The sequence below is a fragment of the Dermacentor variabilis genome, chromosome 4 (assembly GCF_050947875.1).
Source record: "Dermacentor variabilis isolate Ectoservices chromosome 4, ASM5094787v1, whole genome shotgun sequence".
Taxonomy (NCBI): Eukaryota; Metazoa; Arthropoda; class Arachnida; order Ixodida; family Ixodidae; genus Dermacentor; species Dermacentor variabilis.
In genome coordinates, this window is record NC_134571.1 from 92,833,019 (window position 1) to 92,853,162 (window position 20,144).

The following is a 20,144-nucleotide window of genomic DNA, read 5'->3' on the forward strand; positions in this document are numbered from 1 at the left end:
TCGTTACTAGGCTCGTTTTCGGGTAAAACCCCATTATTTCCGATTTTCTCACCCCGAACAAAGTTTGTGAAAATCGGGTCAAACATGACTTATCCCCGATGTTTGGCCTTTCGTAAATGATAATAACAAATGCAGGTGTCACGAAACTAATTAATGATGCCCACATTTTCTGACCAAGTGGTCACGATATATCGTAATGCTAATATGAATGACATATAAATATGGTATATATACCTCGGTTTCGCATGCGCTGAAGCGAAAACCGGCATACATAAATACATAATATACCCAGCGCCTACCGGCCTTGAGTGAAAGATACGTTGTCGCTTCCCAGTGGGCGCGCTTACGTGAATACTGCAATGGCCCATCGCATCGCATTTTCCATATGTCGGATACATGTATGTGACAGTAACGCGCTGGGAAGCGAATTACACCTGCGCTCACGTCGCTCCATGTTGTGAACCGTAGCTGTGACGTCAAGAAGATGTGCTGCCCAGCTAAGTTGCATACAAAGAAGTGGCTGATTCGTCTAGTTGGTATTCATTTCATTTTGTTGCAAGCGTGTGTATAGGCAGCCACTAAAGCCGGACGTCAACACACGACGAGAGACAGAGAGAGAACTCTACTGAGCAAGAGGATAGTTTTGCAGGAGTGGTTCTCTCTTCACGAGTATTCACGCACCGTTTCGGCTATACGACCGCCCTCTCAATCAACATGGATCTGATCCGAGAGGCGGGAGATCGACAGCAGAGTATTACACTGCTTCTGAGGGAGTTTGACGTAATCGGTTACTTCAAATTCTTGCCTTTGCTTCGAGTTGTTGATTCGATTCGCTCTGTCATCTGCTAGCCGCCTTCTAGCCGCCTGATTAGATCAGATGGTAGAGCGGCTGCCCCGGAGAGGCGGTGGTCCAGGGTTCAAATCCCAGGTTCGAGTCCTGGAGCAGGAAGAATTTTTCTTCAACTGCGAGGCATTTCTTTCGAGGAATCCGTATGGGTTTACTTTGTAGCAATTGCTACAACTGGGTGGAGGTCTCGTTTTCCCTTTTTTTTTAATCTTCTCTTCACCTTGCGTGTTTCCGCATAAAGTATAAACCCCATGCAAGCGATCTTGCGCGCGACAAGCGACTCGATGGAGATGGCTGTCGCGTTCGCTTGTCGCCCAGAAGTCAAACTCCAAGCGAGCGACCGCTTCGCGCTATGGCACTCCAGTGTTGCCGGTATTAGGGGATCGAGTTAGTGCTACACCTGGCGTGGCACTTGCTATAATTATTTAAGTTGATTTGTTTGGCTGTACAAAGCAACATTAAGTATTTCTGAAAGTCTTGGAGTAGGTTCTTATCCTTGCACGTATAAAAATTCAATCGTTTTCTCGTTCCGTGCGACAATCGGAAGCACTTGAGTTATGTACATCCAGTTCCAGCTTCGCGCTATTGGTTAGTCGCTCATAGTACTTCCGGGTGACGAGCGACGAATTCTAGATTCGCAGAACTGAGCGATCGCGCGACAAGACCGAGCGATCTGTTCACGCGATGGCCCGACCCATCGCTCAAAGCTGTCGCTCGTCGCTGTCGCGCACAAGATCGCGCTCATGGGGCTTAGCGCTAACTATTACGTCAGACTCATGTCTTCCCTTTATTGCCGTCATGTTGTCTTAGTCATGCCATTGTCAGCAAGCTGATGTCGTCATCGACGTCGTCCTCTTGTCGTTACACGCTTGCATCACACACATGACATCTCGTCCGTTTTAAGCCACGAAGCCTTCGCTCGACATGAGCAGTCATCCCCGATGGTTTTGACGACGTTTTAATGCCGATTAGCTATCTTAAGATACATCACGCACGGTAGCTGTGTCTCGAACCGTTTTCCCACCAACATGGATCACTCCGTAGTCCATGGTTTAATGAGGAGAGCATCGGGCTGCTATGCTGAGGCAACCGGGATCGAAACCAACCGTCGGAACAACTTCGGTCCATGGGTATGCGGCACTCGGTATCTGCCGCTCATCAATAAACTTCCTTGACGCTAACTTGGGTCACTGGGTATGTGCCACTTGGTATGTGTCAATCTTCAATTTAAAAAAAACTTACTTTACTTTGGTTACAGGAACCTCCCAGAGAAATTTAGCGTCAATACGAACAATCTTTGACATGCTAACGAATGTTTTAGTTCTTTACTTCTATCGGGAGTATTCGCTCACGTCCAACACACGGCCAACGCACGGTCAACGCACGGTCAACGCACGAACAGCGCCGAAGACGCCAGATTTAAACGGGACCTTAAACTATTGCTTTAAAGAATCCTTTCAAATTTCTCCATTTCTGGGTGGAATCAAACCCGCGTCATATCTATTTGCACAATTTTGTCTGAACATATATTTATACGCGCCATACGCACGGACTTCGTGGCGGCGGCACAAGATGGCGCACCGTGTGCCGTGGGAATCGTGAAAGAGGAGCCCGGCTTCACACACGCCTTATACGTGACGCGTTTCCGCGTTGGTAACGCGGTGCGTCACTGCATTGCTTCAATGTGCTAATCGCGTTAACGTCGACATTAATCGTAAGATGGGTTCTGTTGGAATTTTGTGCAGCGATCGAGAGGCTGTTAATGCGACCAAAAGAGCTCAAAAACGTTATATGCTAGTTTTCACGGTTTCGTGGAAAAAACTAAATCACTGCCGAAGTCTGATTTAAGGTATTGTGGCGATTGTCATGGGTAATGGGTAGGTAAACTTTGAACTGTCTGTCTCTATTAGGCGTTCACTGGAAATTGTTCAATCGTGTTTTTTTTTTTTGACCGTTTAGAAGCGCTCAAATAGTCTCCTTCTGAAGGAAGGTACATAAACGGCAGAGTTTAATATTTAGGGAAAATAGGAGCCTCTTTATGGCAGAAGTGTAGCGAAAGTTAGAACTGTCTAGCGCAATTATTTGTTATGAAGATAATTGCTAAATATTCCTTTTCTCCCTATTTTTATACTTTGTAGAGCATACAGCTGCTGTTCACCGGTATTCTTGGTGACCTATGCGAGCATGGTGTTTATATTTCATGTAGGAAGCACCTCGTGGTAAACTAACGACAAATGTTACTTCTCTGTAACCTAATTACAGTCATTGTAGAAAGTTATTTATTCAAGCGTTTCGTAGTTATTTTCCTAGTTATGCCGTTATTCGCTATATATTCAATGTTCTAAAGCAACTGTACAAAACATCACCTTCAAGGTCGGCGAAAATAGTGAGAATGTTAAGTGTAATGTGTAGAAAGCTTTCGCGTTCCTGGTTCAAATAAAAGCCTAGCAAGAATTACTGAGCCCTCGTTTTTTTTCCTTATTTCGATTACTGTTAGAGACCAGACTCGTTTTAACCTACATAGTCTTTTTAACCTATATTTGAGTGGACCTTACTGATCTATCAGCAGTCCTGATTGCAGCCTAGTCTCTTTTTAATGTACATGGTATGGAGCCTCACTGATATATCAACAATCCTGATTTCAGCCCAGTCTGAGGGATAGCATATCTTCCCGATTATTACAGCTCAAACGGACATAGAAAAAAGGCGGTAGGGCCGTTGGCCCGTCCCACAGATGAAGTTGCCAATGAGAGTTAAAAGTTTGTTAAGCCACAACCCAAAGGGATGGGCTTACTCTTAAAAGTAAAAATATCGAAAAACAAAACTGTTTTCCTTCTTCCTAAAACTCTGTTCCCCTCTCATTTCTACGTAGTCGGTGACAGCCTCAGCAAAACATGCCAACGTGCAGCACGTGGTCAATATTGCTAGTCGTTCTAAACCTCGGCGGCATCTCCAGGCCGCCAGGCATTCGGGAGCCGGTGCCACAACACCGCGTACAGCAGTCCCATTCAAGGTTCGTCTGTGCGGACCTATTATGGCCGTCGGCGGAATGCCAACTCACTGCGCACAATGCAGCCTTCCCCGAATCCGCACTGCTCCGTGACTCGTCAGCCGACACCACGCGGGCCGTCTGACCCCTCATAAGACACACACGGTTGCCCCTCGGGCGTGTAGGGGAGTGGACCCTATTTCTATACACAAAGCACGTGGGCGACTCGCGACACTTAGGAAGAACACAAACAATCAATGCGGCTTTACAGTGGGTTTAGGGCTAATTTAGCAATGAATTACGTGTGGGTGCACTCAGGAGCGTTGTGAGTATTGTACGTGCGTGCAGAATTTAGCCCGTTTGTCTGGCATAGCAAGAAATGCGACCGATATTTAGCGAAGGTGAGCCGGAAGGCTATGACAAATCTGCGAGCGGAGGTAGGTGCACGTGGAATAAGCAGTGTCCTCGCAAAGCATTTAGGCAGGTGTCAAACTGGCGTTATCAGCTATGCTCACTGATAACCCGAGATAACTCTATTTCACACCAAGTTTATGTTTCCTGGAAAGAATTGCTTTGTGGTGGCGAACTGCCCAAGGCTGACCAAGGCTGACCAAGGCTGCCTGAAGCGCGGCTTTCAGACAGTAAGCGTTGGCGCATTCAGTTTTCCGAACAATCCCGGGGAGTCTGGGGCGACAAATAAAAAACACCACTGCAGTTCGTAACATGGACGCTATGTAATCAAAGGATTGGCTGGACAGGTCCTGTTACTGCTGTTGTGTTAGTGTCGCTCAAGTGTGGATTGAGGACCTGTAACTTTTCTCGAAGCTGATTTTTTTTTCTGTAGCCACTTTTTTTACCACATATTGGATTTCCTATATAGATGGCGTCATAGCCAATTCGTGATCCCAAGAAATCTTGCGGCAGCCGCTAATGTACACATTGCCCGTATTCATTTGAGTCAATTATTCTGGTGAGGAACGAACTTGTTAAGACTGTCATCAGCCGCAAGCGATCACGCACATTGCTTCTAAGTCAAAGGCCCGATTTAAACGTAGCCATTCTGATGTATCGAGAGTGTGTAAGCGTCCGTCTAGTTGCGAATAATATTCAAATCAGTCGGAACAGCGTTCATATCAGATTGTTCACTGCATGTTCTGGACACCAGGAAAATGTGAAGTATTCGTAATTCTCACTCAGTTCGTCTGTTACAGCTGAATGGTGATTATGAATAAATTATGCAAATAAATTAGCGTGGAGTGCGTGTCTATTTGCTTCCCTCGCCACGTTCTTTCACGTCTGGTACAAAAGCTTCAGCTCATTTAGCCCCACTTCCACAATGTTGTTTCTTTATTAAAACTTTGCTTAGTACTTGGGCGCTTCGTCAGCAGTAATTGTGTGCTCCTGAAATTGCCTCAACGTCCTATTTTCCTGTTTGTTTGTTTTTTTAGTGTGCTAGCAAGCTAGCCTGATGAGGGTCGTAACAGCCAGAGCACGCGATGCAAGCATTCACCAAGTACCGACTAACAGCCCATAATTACGCTCCTTGCATTTTTGTGAGCAAATGTACTTCCAATGAAGAACACGAAAACAAAGAGTGAAGCAAACAGTGCGAAAGAATGCTGTTTTTATTTCAAAAGGAAGTGTGAGAAAGATACCTCATTTCCGTTGTGGCCTTCGCTCTGCTGAAAGCGATAGTGAAAGCAGCCATTGTATTTAAACACTACGGTACACGGTCGCCGCATTTCAGCCTGCGGGGCTGAAGCCACAACCTCGCATACATTCGGCCCGATGAAATCCTGGCACGTTGAAACGTGCGCGATGGGCTCTCGTTGCGTAATCTTGCCTAGCGGTAACTTGTGCAAAATCCGGTCGAAAACTACAATTTTCTATGGACATAGTCTTCAGATTTTCTCAGCACGCTGCGATCTTTCGTTGATGCTTACGTGTGGAATTCATCGTTTCAGCCTATCACAAAGCGTGCGAAAAGAAAATGTAAGGATGCTTACTTCTGTTTTCTTGACGTCTGCTTTACGGGAACAGCCATACAAATGTGAGCTTTGGTCGCGCTGCAACTAGGCGCCTCGGCAGCGCTTGGAAGCAATCCCTCACTCACTGAGTCACTGGTATTTATTTATTTATTTATTTGTTTGTTTGTTTGTTTGTTTGTTTATTTATTTATTTATTTATTTATTTATTTATTTATTTATTTATTTATTTATTTATTTATTTATTTATTTATTTATTTATTTAAGCTCTGCCTGTAAGACCTTGATGCAAGTCTCTGTATTGTTATCAAGCAGCTATACAATTATATTGCGCCCTCTCTATTATTTGTACAAGGACGTTTTAACATTCCGTTCCCGCCAAAACGTGGCCACAGCTGCACTAATTCCTACTCGAGGCTTCGTGCCGACCAGCATAACTCCACGCCTAACTACATAGTTCGAACGAATGAAAGGGAAAATTGGAGCCTCTCTTTGCATTGATATAGTCCGGTACAAACAGCTTGCCCTCACTACGGACGCATTTACATCGAAATTACCTGTACAACAGATGACGTATCACGTCCCGGCGGAATACGTATCTTTGGTATGCATCGAGAACACCCCTACAAACAAGCAAGACCGCTACAACGAATTTGCCTTCCAAACGAAGAAATATAGGCTTCCCGAACGGCTGATTTGCTGATTTACAACGAGTGTCACGTAGCGGTGCCGCCAGCGCCCACCGCAAACGTCACCGTGGTGCGCTCTGCGCGAGAGTTAGCGGCCGCGCTAGCGACGCAACCGACGAGCGCGCCATTGCCATAAGTAGTCCGCCTGCGCTGCTCCAGGAATCGCTCAGCCCGTGGACTCTTTGGTTCATTAGCGCGGCAGACGGCGAAAGTATACCTCGCAGTCGATGGCGATGTGACGACCGACGACGCCTTCAAGATCAGGTAGGGTGGAAATGACGCGAATATTCCTGCGAAATCAACAGCGACAAACATCTTGTAACCGAACCACGCTTTTCGACGGCCAGGGAGATGATAGCGGCATCACAGAATCTGCACCTCTACTTTTCGTAGCTTATACAATTTACTGCGCAGCGCGCTGTGAAACTTGGTGCAGTAAGGCTCTCTGCAGTCGCACATTCTGGCAGAAAAATTTGCGTCTGGGAGAGAAAAATAGCGACTTATTTCACGAAGTAGTGTTTCAATTATTTATGAGATAAAATTTATCTGATGTTAATCGTTCTTAGCCTGCTCTATAGTGTGAGCGATACGGTGCTCTACTTTTGCAAGTAATAAAACGTATTACTAACAATTTCTGAGGTCCCGAGCACTACGCTATAGCTTCGTTCGAGTGTACATACTTTGGGAATAGAATACTTGCACTTGCTGTACTCTGCGCCCTGTTATGTGCGGAGTAGAAAGTCCCGCACTCGCCTCCGCTGATGTCTTGACAAGCCATAAAACGTGATGTTACGCAGATGCGACGGCGCCGCCCCAAGAGTGTACGCGCTGACAAAATATAATAACCAGTTCTGCAGCAGTCAATGTGCAAATGAGCTCAGTGATGTATTTAGCGATTACGATTACAACACCCCTTCCCCTCCCTCCAGCCCCACCCCCCAATTTTCTTTCCTGACGTGAGCCTTGTCGTAACATAATAGGTGGGGGCAGCTTTCCAGCAGATTACTGTCGACGGATGACAATGGATGGTTCGGATAGTGAACAGTAGCTGTATTAATTCATTTCGTCGTGCCTTTCGTTTGTTGTTTTTAGTTTGTTTAATATGCTTCGGCTGTACTGTGATAAAATCGGCATTTCTTATGCATAGCACCCTCCTCCTTTGTTTTCAGATATGCAACTTGTCTAGACCGACGCTCTATGCCAATAATTTTGTGTGGAGCTTCTAGTGGCAGGGCGGCAAAATTATTTCCGGAAAATACAAAGCTTCTGGAGCACGCAGACACTTTCTTTATGACAGAAAACTTTGTATAGGTTCATCAGGCGTTCGCATCGTATTTAGCATTAGCAAACTGTCTATAAGCTTTTCAATGCGTTAGCGAAGTGCTGGGGTTTATGCGTTCCCCTAATACTAATACTTCCCCTAATACCTAATTCACAAGAAAATAAAAGAATATAAAACGTGCTACAGTGACAAACCGAACAAGCTGCGCTGTCACACATATGTACTCTACGGGAAGTTCGCGACCACCGAGTCTCCACGTGCGGTATGGGTGACGTCTATAATTATTTTCCTGTATATAAACTCAGCTTCGAAAATGACTGTAAGAGATACCACAGGCAGCATGTGCGGTACAACTCAGGGTAAATTGTTTCTTGTGAAATAAAACGTGTAATTAAGGAATGATGAAAGTCAGTCAGCCAACATGACAGGCAACTACCCTGGGCTTAATCCCTTCGCAAGTAACTAAACGTTGCACCTGCAGCTGAAAATCGTTTTTGTTTCTCCTCACTGTTCACTTTTGTGTTATCTCAGTGCTCCAAGAAGCGTCCGCCATGTCATCCGAAGCCTACATAGAACAGCAGAGTGCAACACCGGTGGGAGTCCACGAAGAAAACGATGGCTCCCAGGTAGCACAGTTCTACAAGGATCGGGTGGTGCTCATCACAGGAGGAACAGGATTCATTGGAAAGGTAACATTTTCATACCGTGATTTTCACGGCCGTTGTGAAGTCTACATTTATTAAGGGGGGAGGGGGGGACTATTAATCTGCTGAGTTCCTTGCGTTAACCCCTCCCCCCCTTAGGTTCATTGGGGAGTTGTGGAAATATTGGATCACGACAGCGTACAATGTGGACCGTGTAGCCACAGAAAAGCAGCGCAGAGTTTAGGTTCTGCGACCACGTTGCAGCGCCGACACATTTTCCTGAGGTGCCGGTAATGTCCCTTTACTGCATACATGTTTCTCGCCTCCCTTTAATATTTATGTCGTCCATCACAACAGACAGGTAGCTATAGAAAAGGAGCCCCAAAACAGAGCATGATTAGCTCTGTGGGTCAGCCAGTTCAGTAACCATCGTCGCTGTTCTGATTATTGTAAATGTGACACGCACGCTGGAAATGGTAGGAAACAAGAGTGAGTGGTTTAGGCGACATGGTATAACTATCTGTCTCGTTTCGCTCCGCCCTTATTCCGCTCAACACAACGAGGTGCACCAACTGGCCCAACAGTGAGTGATCTTACAACTATCTATTTCACCTATATAGAAGAACTTACTGTTTCAACTGTTTCAACTGCCAAAGAGAAACAATAGCCCTAGAGCCGTGTGTATGCACTACATTCTTTACTTCAAATATTCTTGATCATCACTTGCAGCGTTATTTTATGAAGCCGTAGTTGCCTTGCTAAAACCTTTTCCTGAGAAGCTAATAATACTAACTGTTGGGCTAGTTCAGAGAAGAATGAAGATCAAAAAGGAGGTGTTTTTGGTTTTCAGTGCCGTATATTTTCAAGAATGCTACGACGGGAGCTAGTTGGTATAGCATGATGGTTTAATGCATTGACGGGAGAGCGGGAGGGTTCAGTGCCCAATTTGTACTACCTTAGGAGCCCAGCCATATACTAAACAGTCACGGTACTTACAGTGCCTGTTGTAGACTACAAACGTACTTTAACAACGAGCTCTTCTGATGGTCTGATGGAAGACGAAAAAATGTCACCGATGATTACGATACTCCCTATTGCGAATTTTCAGCGCAGCTATTTAGGTGTTCTGAATTCGCGATATATTATGGCAGAGAATTTGATTCTGAACGACAGGGCTCTCTCGGCGGCGTCACGGAGCCTCTGCTCGGGTGGCTCGTTTAGCAGCTTTTCCATCGGCTGTGTTGCTCTTCGTTCAGAAAGAAAACGTGAACACGGGACCGCGTGGCACGTGCAGAGCCCATCCTCTAGGGGCGGCGGCGCCGCAGACGAAGTAGCGCATGCGCACTGTTTCCGAAGCCCAGTGACGCGGACACTCGCCTGAAGTGACTGAAGTGACGACGACACTCGCCGCTCGAACAGGCGCCTAGATGCCTAACTACAAGTACGTGTGTCGGCGAACGAAAGCTCGCGCCCACGCGCCTCACGCATGCGCAGATGGTGCAGGACTAATCGTACGCTTCGAAGCGCGGCGCGAGCACAGAAATCTAAAGCGGAGACCACACGTGCGCTTGGGGACGCGCGCAGGCTCGCGTCTGCGCGCCTTGCGTTTGCCCCGCCTCCCGAGGAATGGCGGTCACATGGTGGTTTGCATCTACAAAGACGCGCCACTAGCGCGACAGCACACGCTCACTGGGCTCACTCACAGACGCCTTGGCAGACACCGCTTCGTACTTTGTTACTGGCAGTGTTTCAAAATGCTTCGGTATCTATAAACGTGATTGTTATATTTTTATAGCGGTTAGATTACCACAAAAAGGAAAGAAGAAGCACTTTCCTGCATGATATAAATCTGCTTCACTGAGAGTTGAATGTACCGCGCTGCAGCTGCATAGCCAGGCGCGTCGACGCGAAGCAGCCCAAGCGCGCGAGATCACGACGCGTTTCGACGCGTACGAGCCATGCCGCACCGTCTGCGCATGCATGGGCGCGCGGACGCCACCTTGCGCGCGTCCGCAAGCATACGTGTGGTCTGCTTAATTTTTACACACGCTAAGGAATAGCGCTGTCCAACATGGCGGCATCCATGGCTGCCGCTTCACTATGTGATCCTGGGATCTCATTCGCGTTGATCGTCAGGAACTATTGATATTATCTTCCAGTTTATCTAAACTCACCTGAAGCGTTAGCATTGAGCGCATTGAGCGTCCAATTTGTGAGAACTTTCTGCAATTCCCAAGGTGAGCCCCTCCGTATCTCAATGAGTCCGCTCATGAGGCAGCGCGAGATCTTACCCTCCGCTCTGCCCCGCGCAACGGCGTGGCGGTACTCCCCGAGAACAGAGACTCCCCTTCCACATACAATGAAATCACGAAGTATTACCTTCTTAATCGCAGGGTTTACAGTTTGCCGCATCCTAAACTAAACAGGGCTCAGGCACTTACATTACGCTTACTACAGACTGGTACTTATCCTTGCCCACGGAGACTGAACATGTTTTATCCAGAGACGTATACAGAGCCTTATTGCCAAGATTGTGGTGCTTTAACCACGCTCGAACACATGCTCTGGTCTTGCGAAAGAATTGAAGACTCGGCGATCAAGGATGCGTCCAAGTGGGAGGCTGCACTTCGCAGCCCGGACCTGGATGAACAATTCTGGGCTGTCCAGCAGGCTCACGACGTGGCTGTGAGGCTTGGCCTTCCAGTCCCGACGTGGGAGCGGCCCGCTTAGTGATTAATTATCACTACTTGCAGGACCAAAAAAAGCTTTCCTTCCTTCCTTCCTTCCTTCCTTCCTTCCTTCCCTCTGCGATTCCGGCGCCCGTAGGCCGAATGAGACGCGTCCGCATAGCGACCACAGGATTATGGTGGCTAGAAGAGTAGGTGTGCTAGCTGACCGACCGATAAATACGTACATGACCGACCCGTCTGGAGCGTAGTTCGCCACTTCTCCGTATCATGGCACAAAAGTGGCGCTGCGCTCAGCACAACTGTTCTCAGCGGCGCATGTCTTCTAGTGCTTCTGAAAGACAGCACGCAACAAACAAAACACGCAGAGTGAAAAAGTGTCATCTGTAGCCGTAAGTTTGTGCAATGAGGAGATACATGCCTCTGTTATTGCGCCTTTGCAAGTTGCTATGTTGGAGATTCTACGGCGAAAAGGTGAGTGGCATGGTCAGCAGAAGCTCATCTCCGATGAACAGCGGAGTCCACACCAAATAGCGGCGCTATTTCAGCTTCAGAGAAGATGAACGAGCACACTTATTTCTTCTCTCTGAACTATAACTGGAGCCAAAGATATTTTTCCCTCGTGCCCCTGTTAACCGTCTATCAAACGTGTGCAAATAGGCCTATTAGGAGGCAATTATGTAGAGCATCACATGCTCAAAGCTTCTGAAGTTGATGGCAACTGCAGAAACAACAGTAACGCATTTCCAGAGTGCCACTCCATGTGCGTTTCATTCCTATACATCCATATTTCAGGTTCTCTTGGAAAAACTCCTGAGATCTTGCTCTGGCCTGAAGCGAGTTTACCTCCTCGTGCGAAGTAAGCGCGGCAAAGAACCACAGGCGAGGCTCAAGAAAATGTTTGACTCACAGGTGTGTGCATACATCCCCATTTATATGTAAAGATACGTATTCGTCCGGCCGCCATAACTCACAATGTTTGCAGAATTGAAAAAAATATATTAATAATAAAAGCAACGCGGATACCATGTAGTGTGGTAATCGATGGACGCGAGGCTTCTTTGAGGCAGATGATTGTATTAATGATTAATTTTTTGGCATTATTTGAAGTGTAATACGTTACGTTGTGTAGAAGCCGCTTTTACGTAACGTAGATAATAGGCTGATGTCACACACGTGATGACGTTCCTTTTGTTCAAGCGGCTGCCGGATAATAAGTTGACTTTTTCATTCTTTGAACGAAATGAATAGTCGTTACGGTTTCACGTTCGATAATCAATTGCAATTCCCAATCCAAACTTTGCTAAGTGTTCTTTGGAGTCGCACTGAAACATACAAACGCGATTTGTGACGTATAAATCCACGCCATCGCCCAAGTCATTCCTCTCCAAACTCGCTTCACGCTAACGTCGCAGTTAATTGTTCTTCGTGCTTTCCCTTTTTTCGTCTCAGCTATGAGGAAGACCTCTGTTACACCTGCACAACTAGGGAGGTTAAGATTTGGTGTACGCAAAGTTACGGTACGCAAACCGCTTGGCTTACGAAAGCGCCTCAGATGAGTACGAAAGAACGCCGGCCGGGAGTAGATACCTAAACCCACTTGCGTACGCAAAATCCAAAAGTCCCACATTGACACCAAACACGAAAAAAGAGGCAATGAAGTTGGCTCAACGTGCTACAGCTGAGCGACTGTAACCCTATAGCACAATGAGGATCGACCCGCCCACGCCTCTAATTGCACTGTCTCCAGGGTTGGCTCACGTTGCAATACCCATTAAATTATGGGGTTTTACGTGCCAAAACCACTTTCTGATTAAGAGGCACGCCGTAGTGGAGGACTCCGGGAATTTCGACCACCCGGGGTTCTTTAACGTGCACCTAAATCTAAGCACACGGGTGTTTTCGCATTTCGCCCCCATCGAAATGCGACCGCCGTGGCCGGGATTCGATCCCGCGACCTCGTGCTCAGCAGCCCAACACCATAGCCACTAAGCAACCACGTCGGGTGTTACAATACCCATTCAAACCCTTGCGAGGACGCATACCTTCCGCCGGTGTCACAATCGGCCCACCTAGTTAACACTCATGATAGCACAGTATCCGGCCTTGGCCCAGATTTGAATATATATTATCTCCAAAATGGGTCCAGTTTCTCGGCTAGATATGACGACGGCGATATGCCAGACCCTGGAGGCAAGAAACATGAAAAAAAAACTTCCTTTGAAAAAAATAAAAGCAGAGTTAAGGACAGGTCACTAAGTTGTTCAACTGACCTTATTCCCACGGTTTCTTTTCCCCGTTTTTGAAGAAAATTACTTGGTATCCAGTTGAAGGACGCTGACATATTGTCCCCTTTGAAATATATGGTCGGAAATCTGTTTTCATTTTTTTTTCTTCTCGAGATAGAGAAGAGAAAGAGAAAAAAAGAAAGAAGATGAAAGGCAGTAAAGTCAACCAGTCGAGCGTCTGGTTTGCAACCGCACCCGGTAGGTTAAAAAAAATGGCAGTAGAAAGAGGAAAAGAAGGAGAGAGTGGTCTCTGCGGCTACACAACGGTTGCACAACATATTCATACAAGTGATCGTTCAGGTATATGCCCTTCATAAGCATCACTAATGCGCCAATAGTTATTTTCGCAGCGTGAGCTGTTACATAGGTTCATTCTAATAGCCATTTCGATTGGCGATGCTGTCCGCCACCACAGGTGTCCGTCACAGCTATCGCCGGCAATGAGAAAACAAATTCCCAGTGCCCGCCGGGATCAAGCCCGGGCCCGCTGCGTGGGAGTCAGCTACTCTACCACTGAGCCACGCCAGCGCTTTTTTTTTACATGCTGTTTATTCCATCATGAATACGCAACATTCATACTATATGCGAGAAACGTGCAAGCACTGGCCAACACATCTCGTATTCATGGCCTAGGAAGGACCTATAAATCCCGTTGAGGACACCATGCATCACACAAGCCTGCAACTAGCTTCGAACTTTTAAAAATTGGCAACGAGAAGCAATTTATCAAGGGGTGGTCCCAGCCCGGTTGAAAATCTGTGAAGTCGTACATGTACTTAAAGTGTCCAATCATTTGAGAATGCTGAAATTTCGACGACACAACGGGTTCGGCGTTTCGGTCCAACATGCATGTCTTCCATAAGCTTTGTCACCCTATTATGGAACAAATCAAACGGTACGTCTTCACCGTGGGGTGCAATAAAGTATAGGGTGGTATGCTGATTCAAAATGAAGTCTTTCTTAAAAGTTTTTTGAAGCACATCCCAAAAATAATATTGCAGTTTTAGAACTTATGAAGCACTGCTCTATAGTCTCGGGTACGTCGCAAAGGCGGCAATTCAGTGTGGATACAATAATGCCTGTATTGTGAAACCATGTTTTCACAAGTAACGTTTCACTGCGTAATTGAAAGAAAAAAGAGAGCGCGATGAAGAGGAAAGGCAGGCAGATTAACCTGATATTAGTCTCCGGTTTGCTACCCTACACTGGGGTTGTGTGATAGGAATTAGAAATAGGACAGAGAGGAAAGGGTTAAAAATGCACAATGCACACACAGACACACACACACATGAAGGGCGTTCCTGTTAGAGACGTTCAGAAAGGCCGGTAGATCGCAAGAAGCGCATTAGTGCTTGCACAGCCTTCTTCTGTGACGTTAGGTCCTCTCGATGGTGTAGAATTCCTTCTTCCGATAGTGGTCGGTCGTCCAGCTGGTTGAGTTTGTGGCAAAGGGATTCCCTCTGTGGACTGTATGCTGCGGGCAGTCGCACAAAATATGGCCACTCGATTCTTCATGGCCGCAGAGGTCACAGGTTGCGGTGTTGGCCATCCTTAAGCCGAACGCACAGGCTTTGGTAAAAGCAACACCCAACTACAGTCGATACAAAAGCGTGGCGTCTCCACGGCGAAGCTTTGATGGAACTCGAAGGCTTAATGTGGGATAAAGAGAGTATAGTCGGGAATTCCTGAAATGTGACTTATTCCATTGCGACGTGGTGCATTGGCGAGAAAGCAGGCGGAGCTTCTGTGCTGCGTCAGTTCTAGAAAGTAGTATTGGTACGTAGTGGTCCTCAGTATGGGCTGAACGGGTAGCTTGATCGGCCCATAGATGCGCGTCACGTAGCGTTGATACGTGCGCAATTCGCATTGCAGTCGCACATTATTACAGCAGATGGAACACCATGTAACAGTCCATAGGTAGGGTACAAGGTAGATATAGAGAAAGCTTAAGGAAAAAAAAAGAAGATTAAGGAGATGTATACAAGAATGCTGGAATGAAAAACATGTATAGCATATACGTGAATAAATCAAGCAGGCTAGGTGACTCTTTGTCATCGCTCTGTTCAAATGGGATACCAATAAATCATCATCATCATTAGCATTATATTGTGCCAATTGTCACAGCTTGACCTGCGCGCCGCGTAATGTCGATACGTGCATATTTTGCATTGCCGTTGCGTTATATTCCACCAAGTGTCCCAGCATGTGGCAGTTGCATGTTGCAGTTGCAAGCTGCATCTAGCTGGACATGGTCAACTCAAGCAGACGGAGGTGACTATTTTTCACCACCTCGTTTCAAAGGGGATGCAAATAAATCATAATCATCATCAGCAGCAGCATCGTATCATACCACAGGTCAAGTGATGTGACATGTGTGCCGATACAGTCTCGATACTTGTGCTTACTCTTCGGTACACGCTATGGTGTTTACTCGCAAGGTACAAACCCTCTTGTGGGTGCTGCCGAAAATGGAGGTCCTACAGAGGCGCTCCTGCAGCTTTCGCTGTGGCTGTACTGCGTGTGCCGCGCAGGCCTGTGATTTTTTATTGCAATATCAATTATATTACGGCACAGGTGCATTTTTTTTTCGTTGGCGTAACTGTGAGGTTCCGTATCAAGTTCAAGGGCAATAAAATCGTCGCCGCCCGCTGTATGATGTATGTGCGAGTGAAAGCAGGCGAGGGTGAGCCGGCGCTTGTGGCTCAATCCCACGCGCGCAACGGAGCAAATCGGGAATAAAGTTCACGCCTTCCGTCGCGCGATCCTGCGATCCTAGAATATTTATGCTTATAAACTATTCTGGACTTGAGCCGGTGTCCTGGCAGTTTTCTTTTAACAACGAAGCTGTATGTGGCTAGCGGATTCATCCGTCCGTCTATCCGTCTGTCGCCTGTACGCCGAAAACTCCGGCGCAACCCTATGCTCATGAGCGAAAAAAAAAGAGAAAGATAGGCGCGCGATTGGCTGCGCCAATAGTAACGTAGTTGCTCTCCGTCGCATCCGAGCGCGCGCGCAGCAGTTTCTCTCTGGCATTGAAATGGGTAGGCCACGTGTCATACGTACTCCTGAGGAGCAGGCAGTTTTCGATCAGCAACGCCACGAGTAGAAGCGGGAAGGAGCTCATTTACGCCGCGCCGATGCTGCAGCCCGCACACAACAACAGGCTCGTGCAGCCGAGCGCAAGCAGCAACTGCGCACCGAGGATCCGGGAGCCTACCAAGCCGTCATTTAATGAACCTTCGGGATTAACCCAGTAATAAACACCGGGGCCGCAAGATTCAGCTGCGCTGGTTAACCATCTGCACAGACTGCATCAACGGCGATTTCTTTTTATTATTTGCGAAATTAACGTTACCTTCTGCGCCGGACTCATGCAATGGCCGTCTGCTTTCATGTGGTGATGAAACTTGATTCAGCATCATAAACTGGCTGACTATAGTGACAAATATTTTGAGAATACTGCTTTGTGTTTCTCAGTGCTGCTAGCGAATGCGAGTGGCCGGCAGGCAGCAACAATTTTCGTGGACGTTTGCTCTACGCATGTGGCATTAAGTTCAGCAATGTGACACGCCACTTACTGTACAGTACTGCTACAGTACATTCGGGAAGGTATCAGTATCGTCAGCCATAACTGAACAATAGAGAACACTGGGTGTAAAATTATCGAATTTTAAATAACTTGTGCAAGAGATATTCTGTTTGCCTTATGGATTTTGTATGTTTTAGCACAACTAATGACAAATTTTTAGGAAACCAAAAGCAGGTTATTCCACAAAATGAGGAAGATTAAGGAATGAAACTCCAGATGGCTACATTGTACGTTTGTTTTAGTTTTTTTATTACCGCTCTATGAGGACAGCATCGCCTTCTATACATCGGGAAATGAGATGAGAAAATTAGGTTGTTTTATCAGTGCGATCTCTGCTGCGGTTTCACCGCTACTTTTGCGTCAGGCAACTGACAAAGCCGCACAGCATGGATATTTCGCAAACATTGTTGCAAATTAATGCGCGTAATCATAAGCGCCAAAGTGGTACCTTAATATTTGTTATAACATATAACAATCGTTTTAGGGAATTTTTTTCTCTCGTTCAGAGCCCACACTCACTGTTCTATAGACTTCTGACGATAACCTATGGCCGCTTTGGATAGCCTGGATTACGATTTGCAGAGAGTGAGTCGAGAATAATCGAAGTCAGTCGACTGTTCTTGAAGATGCTCGTGTAGCCACGTGTAGCTAACCTGTACTCAGTTCGATCAGCGTCGACCCAAGCACCATCAAAAGTAATTCCGCGCTATGCGTAATAATCTTCTAGCCTTGACTTCAGTTAGGCACAAACTATACATTTAAGAATATCAATGTAGGATGTAACTAACCGCGCTTTTATCTGTCTTGCGTTTTTTTTTATTTTGTTCGTAGATGTTCGAACGCCTAAAGAAAGAACAACCGGGAGCTCTTGAAAAAGTATCAGCAATTGCAGGAGATCTGGCTCAGCCAGATTTGGGGCTCAGTGCGTCTGATCGGGCCACCTTGGTCGACAATGTGTCTGTCGTCTTTCACTCCGGTGCCACGATCAAGTTTGATGAAGCTCTCAGGCAAGTGAGATAAACGCCTGTGGCTGCTTGCTAACAGCACAATGAAGTGTCACACAACAGCAAAGTATGTCATAAACGTACCGTTCCTAACACAACAAAACGGAGTCAGGCAACGGCAACGTATAGTTCTTTTATGTCATAAACTTGATGTTGTAACTCGAAGTAGTGCAACAAAAATTGACAGGTTTAATTTTCCTCGCAGTTTAAGCGCAACTCGAATTAACAGTGCAAATTTTTGTCAAAGATTTCACACGCCGCACATTGTATAGTCATAAGTAGAACTATGGGGTTGATGAAACTTTGAGAATCTTTTCAAATGATGGTTCTTCAAAAACAAGACGTAATGTGAAAATATGTCACTTCCGTGCGCATTATAGGCTCCCTATAACATAAAACTACTCCCATCTGTTTCTTATTCCAATCTGCTGACGTCAAATTTACATAACCACAGATACAAGCATCGGGTGGTAATCCGAAGCGTTGTTCAAAAAGCTCAATCAAATGCGCCCCTCGGTCAAAGGAGGCCACGTTTCTTGCTTTCAAATCGAACAGAATTTCCTGCATTGAGCAGATTTTCTTATGGAATTGGCTGACACGTGCCAAGGAGCGCGCTCAAGTGGACAAAGTTTCGATGGTGCCGAGCCAGCACAGTGAAAATACATAACCGGATGAGGAGGGTGATGCCGGCAACTGCGATTGGACCGCTTCCCCTTGCTTAGCTTACATTGCCTGGTCAAAAATCGTTGCGGCGTGCAACAAAAGGTCAAGAACGCTGATATTACGAATCCCCAGCAAAGAAGAGTTGTCAGAGCGATGTCTTATGCGTGGCGAAAGGGCTCGACAACGTTATGCTGACACGGACAAATGTTTATTCTACGCAAATAAATCCATGCTCCCCGGCCGTTCCGAGTACCTAGTGCCAGAGAAAACGAAAGGCAGCCATCTTCAAGTCCTTTTTTTTTTACACTCTCCGTCCATCCAGAAAAAAATTCACCATCATTCGTCGTTATGTTGGTGCGTCTTTAACGCATCCACGCCACTTTCGCGCGGTGAGTTTTCGTGTTTTTGTGATGTGCCGACAGGCGAAGTGGACGCAGCCGAAAAACGTTTCGTCAATGGCACATTATTATGGCGAAAAAGGTGTCAAATCAGAAATAACTATTTTGCTTTCGTTAGTTCTAACCATGCATAATCAGTTTGCACACATGGTATCAGATGGGGCGTTTTCGCGGTTTTCGTTACGTCGCATGACAGACACGTGAAGTGGGAGTGGCCCGAAAATTTTTTGACCAATCATGCAGGGCTGAATGCAGAATTTGAATAGAAAAGTTTCGAATAGCTTTACGTTGTAGCGCCCTAGGTTCAAATATCATGTTTCACCGCTCTGTGAACGCTACAATTAGATAAAAATGCAGAAATAAGTATATTATAAAACTCCAAAATTGTGACTCGTTTGCATTTCAGGGATGCATTCGAACTCAACGTTTTGGGCACAAGGAGAGTTCTGGACCTCTGTAAGCAACTACGAAATAGATGCGTAAGTCGCAGGGCCTCTTTCTTCACTTTATAATAGCTGTGCGAATGTCTTGTAGAATGTGTTTCATACCTTACATTCATACGTTGCGCACTACAGTAAGTGGTGAAATGCTGCGTTTACAGCACACGCTTGCTTAGCTTTAAGCATTGAGTTTCTGCCGGCGGGTTTCGTTCTAGGTTCTTGTGCATGTGTCAACAGCATACTGCAACTGTGACAAGCCGGATGTCCATGAGGTGATAAAACAGCCGTGTGAAAATACCCAACAATTTTTTGAAGCATTGCAGTAAGTATCTCTCACCGCATGTCTAACTTTTTTCCTTTCCTCTTTTCCGAGAACAGGGTCACCAAGCGGGCTCAGTCCCCCCTTTCATTTATCCTGCACTCTTTCTCTCTCTCTCTCTCTGTATGTATATATATATATATATATATATATATATATATATATATATATATATATATATATATATATATATATATATATATATATATATATATATATATATATATATATATATATATATATATAGTTACGGGGTTAAAAACAGTCAGACGTGTATTTACAGAATATTTACAATAATTATATCAGCTGACAAGATGGTA

General features: G+C 46.0%; 1 protein-coding gene across 1 annotated transcript in view; it reads left to right on the plus strand.

Annotated features, from left to right (window-relative positions):
* The window catches only part of LOC142578278 (fatty acyl-CoA reductase 1-like), a 48,566-nt gene that overhangs the window by 3,024 nt on the left and 25,398 nt on the right, over positions 1–20,144 (plus strand). The window contains exons 2-6 of the mRNA XM_075687679.1: positions 8,324–8,481; positions 11,919–12,035; positions 17,832–18,007; positions 19,472–19,544; positions 19,721–19,827. Of these exons, the coding sequence (XP_075543794.1) occupies positions 8,324–8,481; positions 11,919–12,035; positions 17,832–18,007; positions 19,472–19,544; positions 19,721–19,827 (631 nt within the window). The remainder of the gene's footprint in view (positions 1–8,323; positions 8,482–11,918; positions 12,036–17,831; positions 18,008–19,471; positions 19,545–19,720; positions 19,828–20,144) is intronic.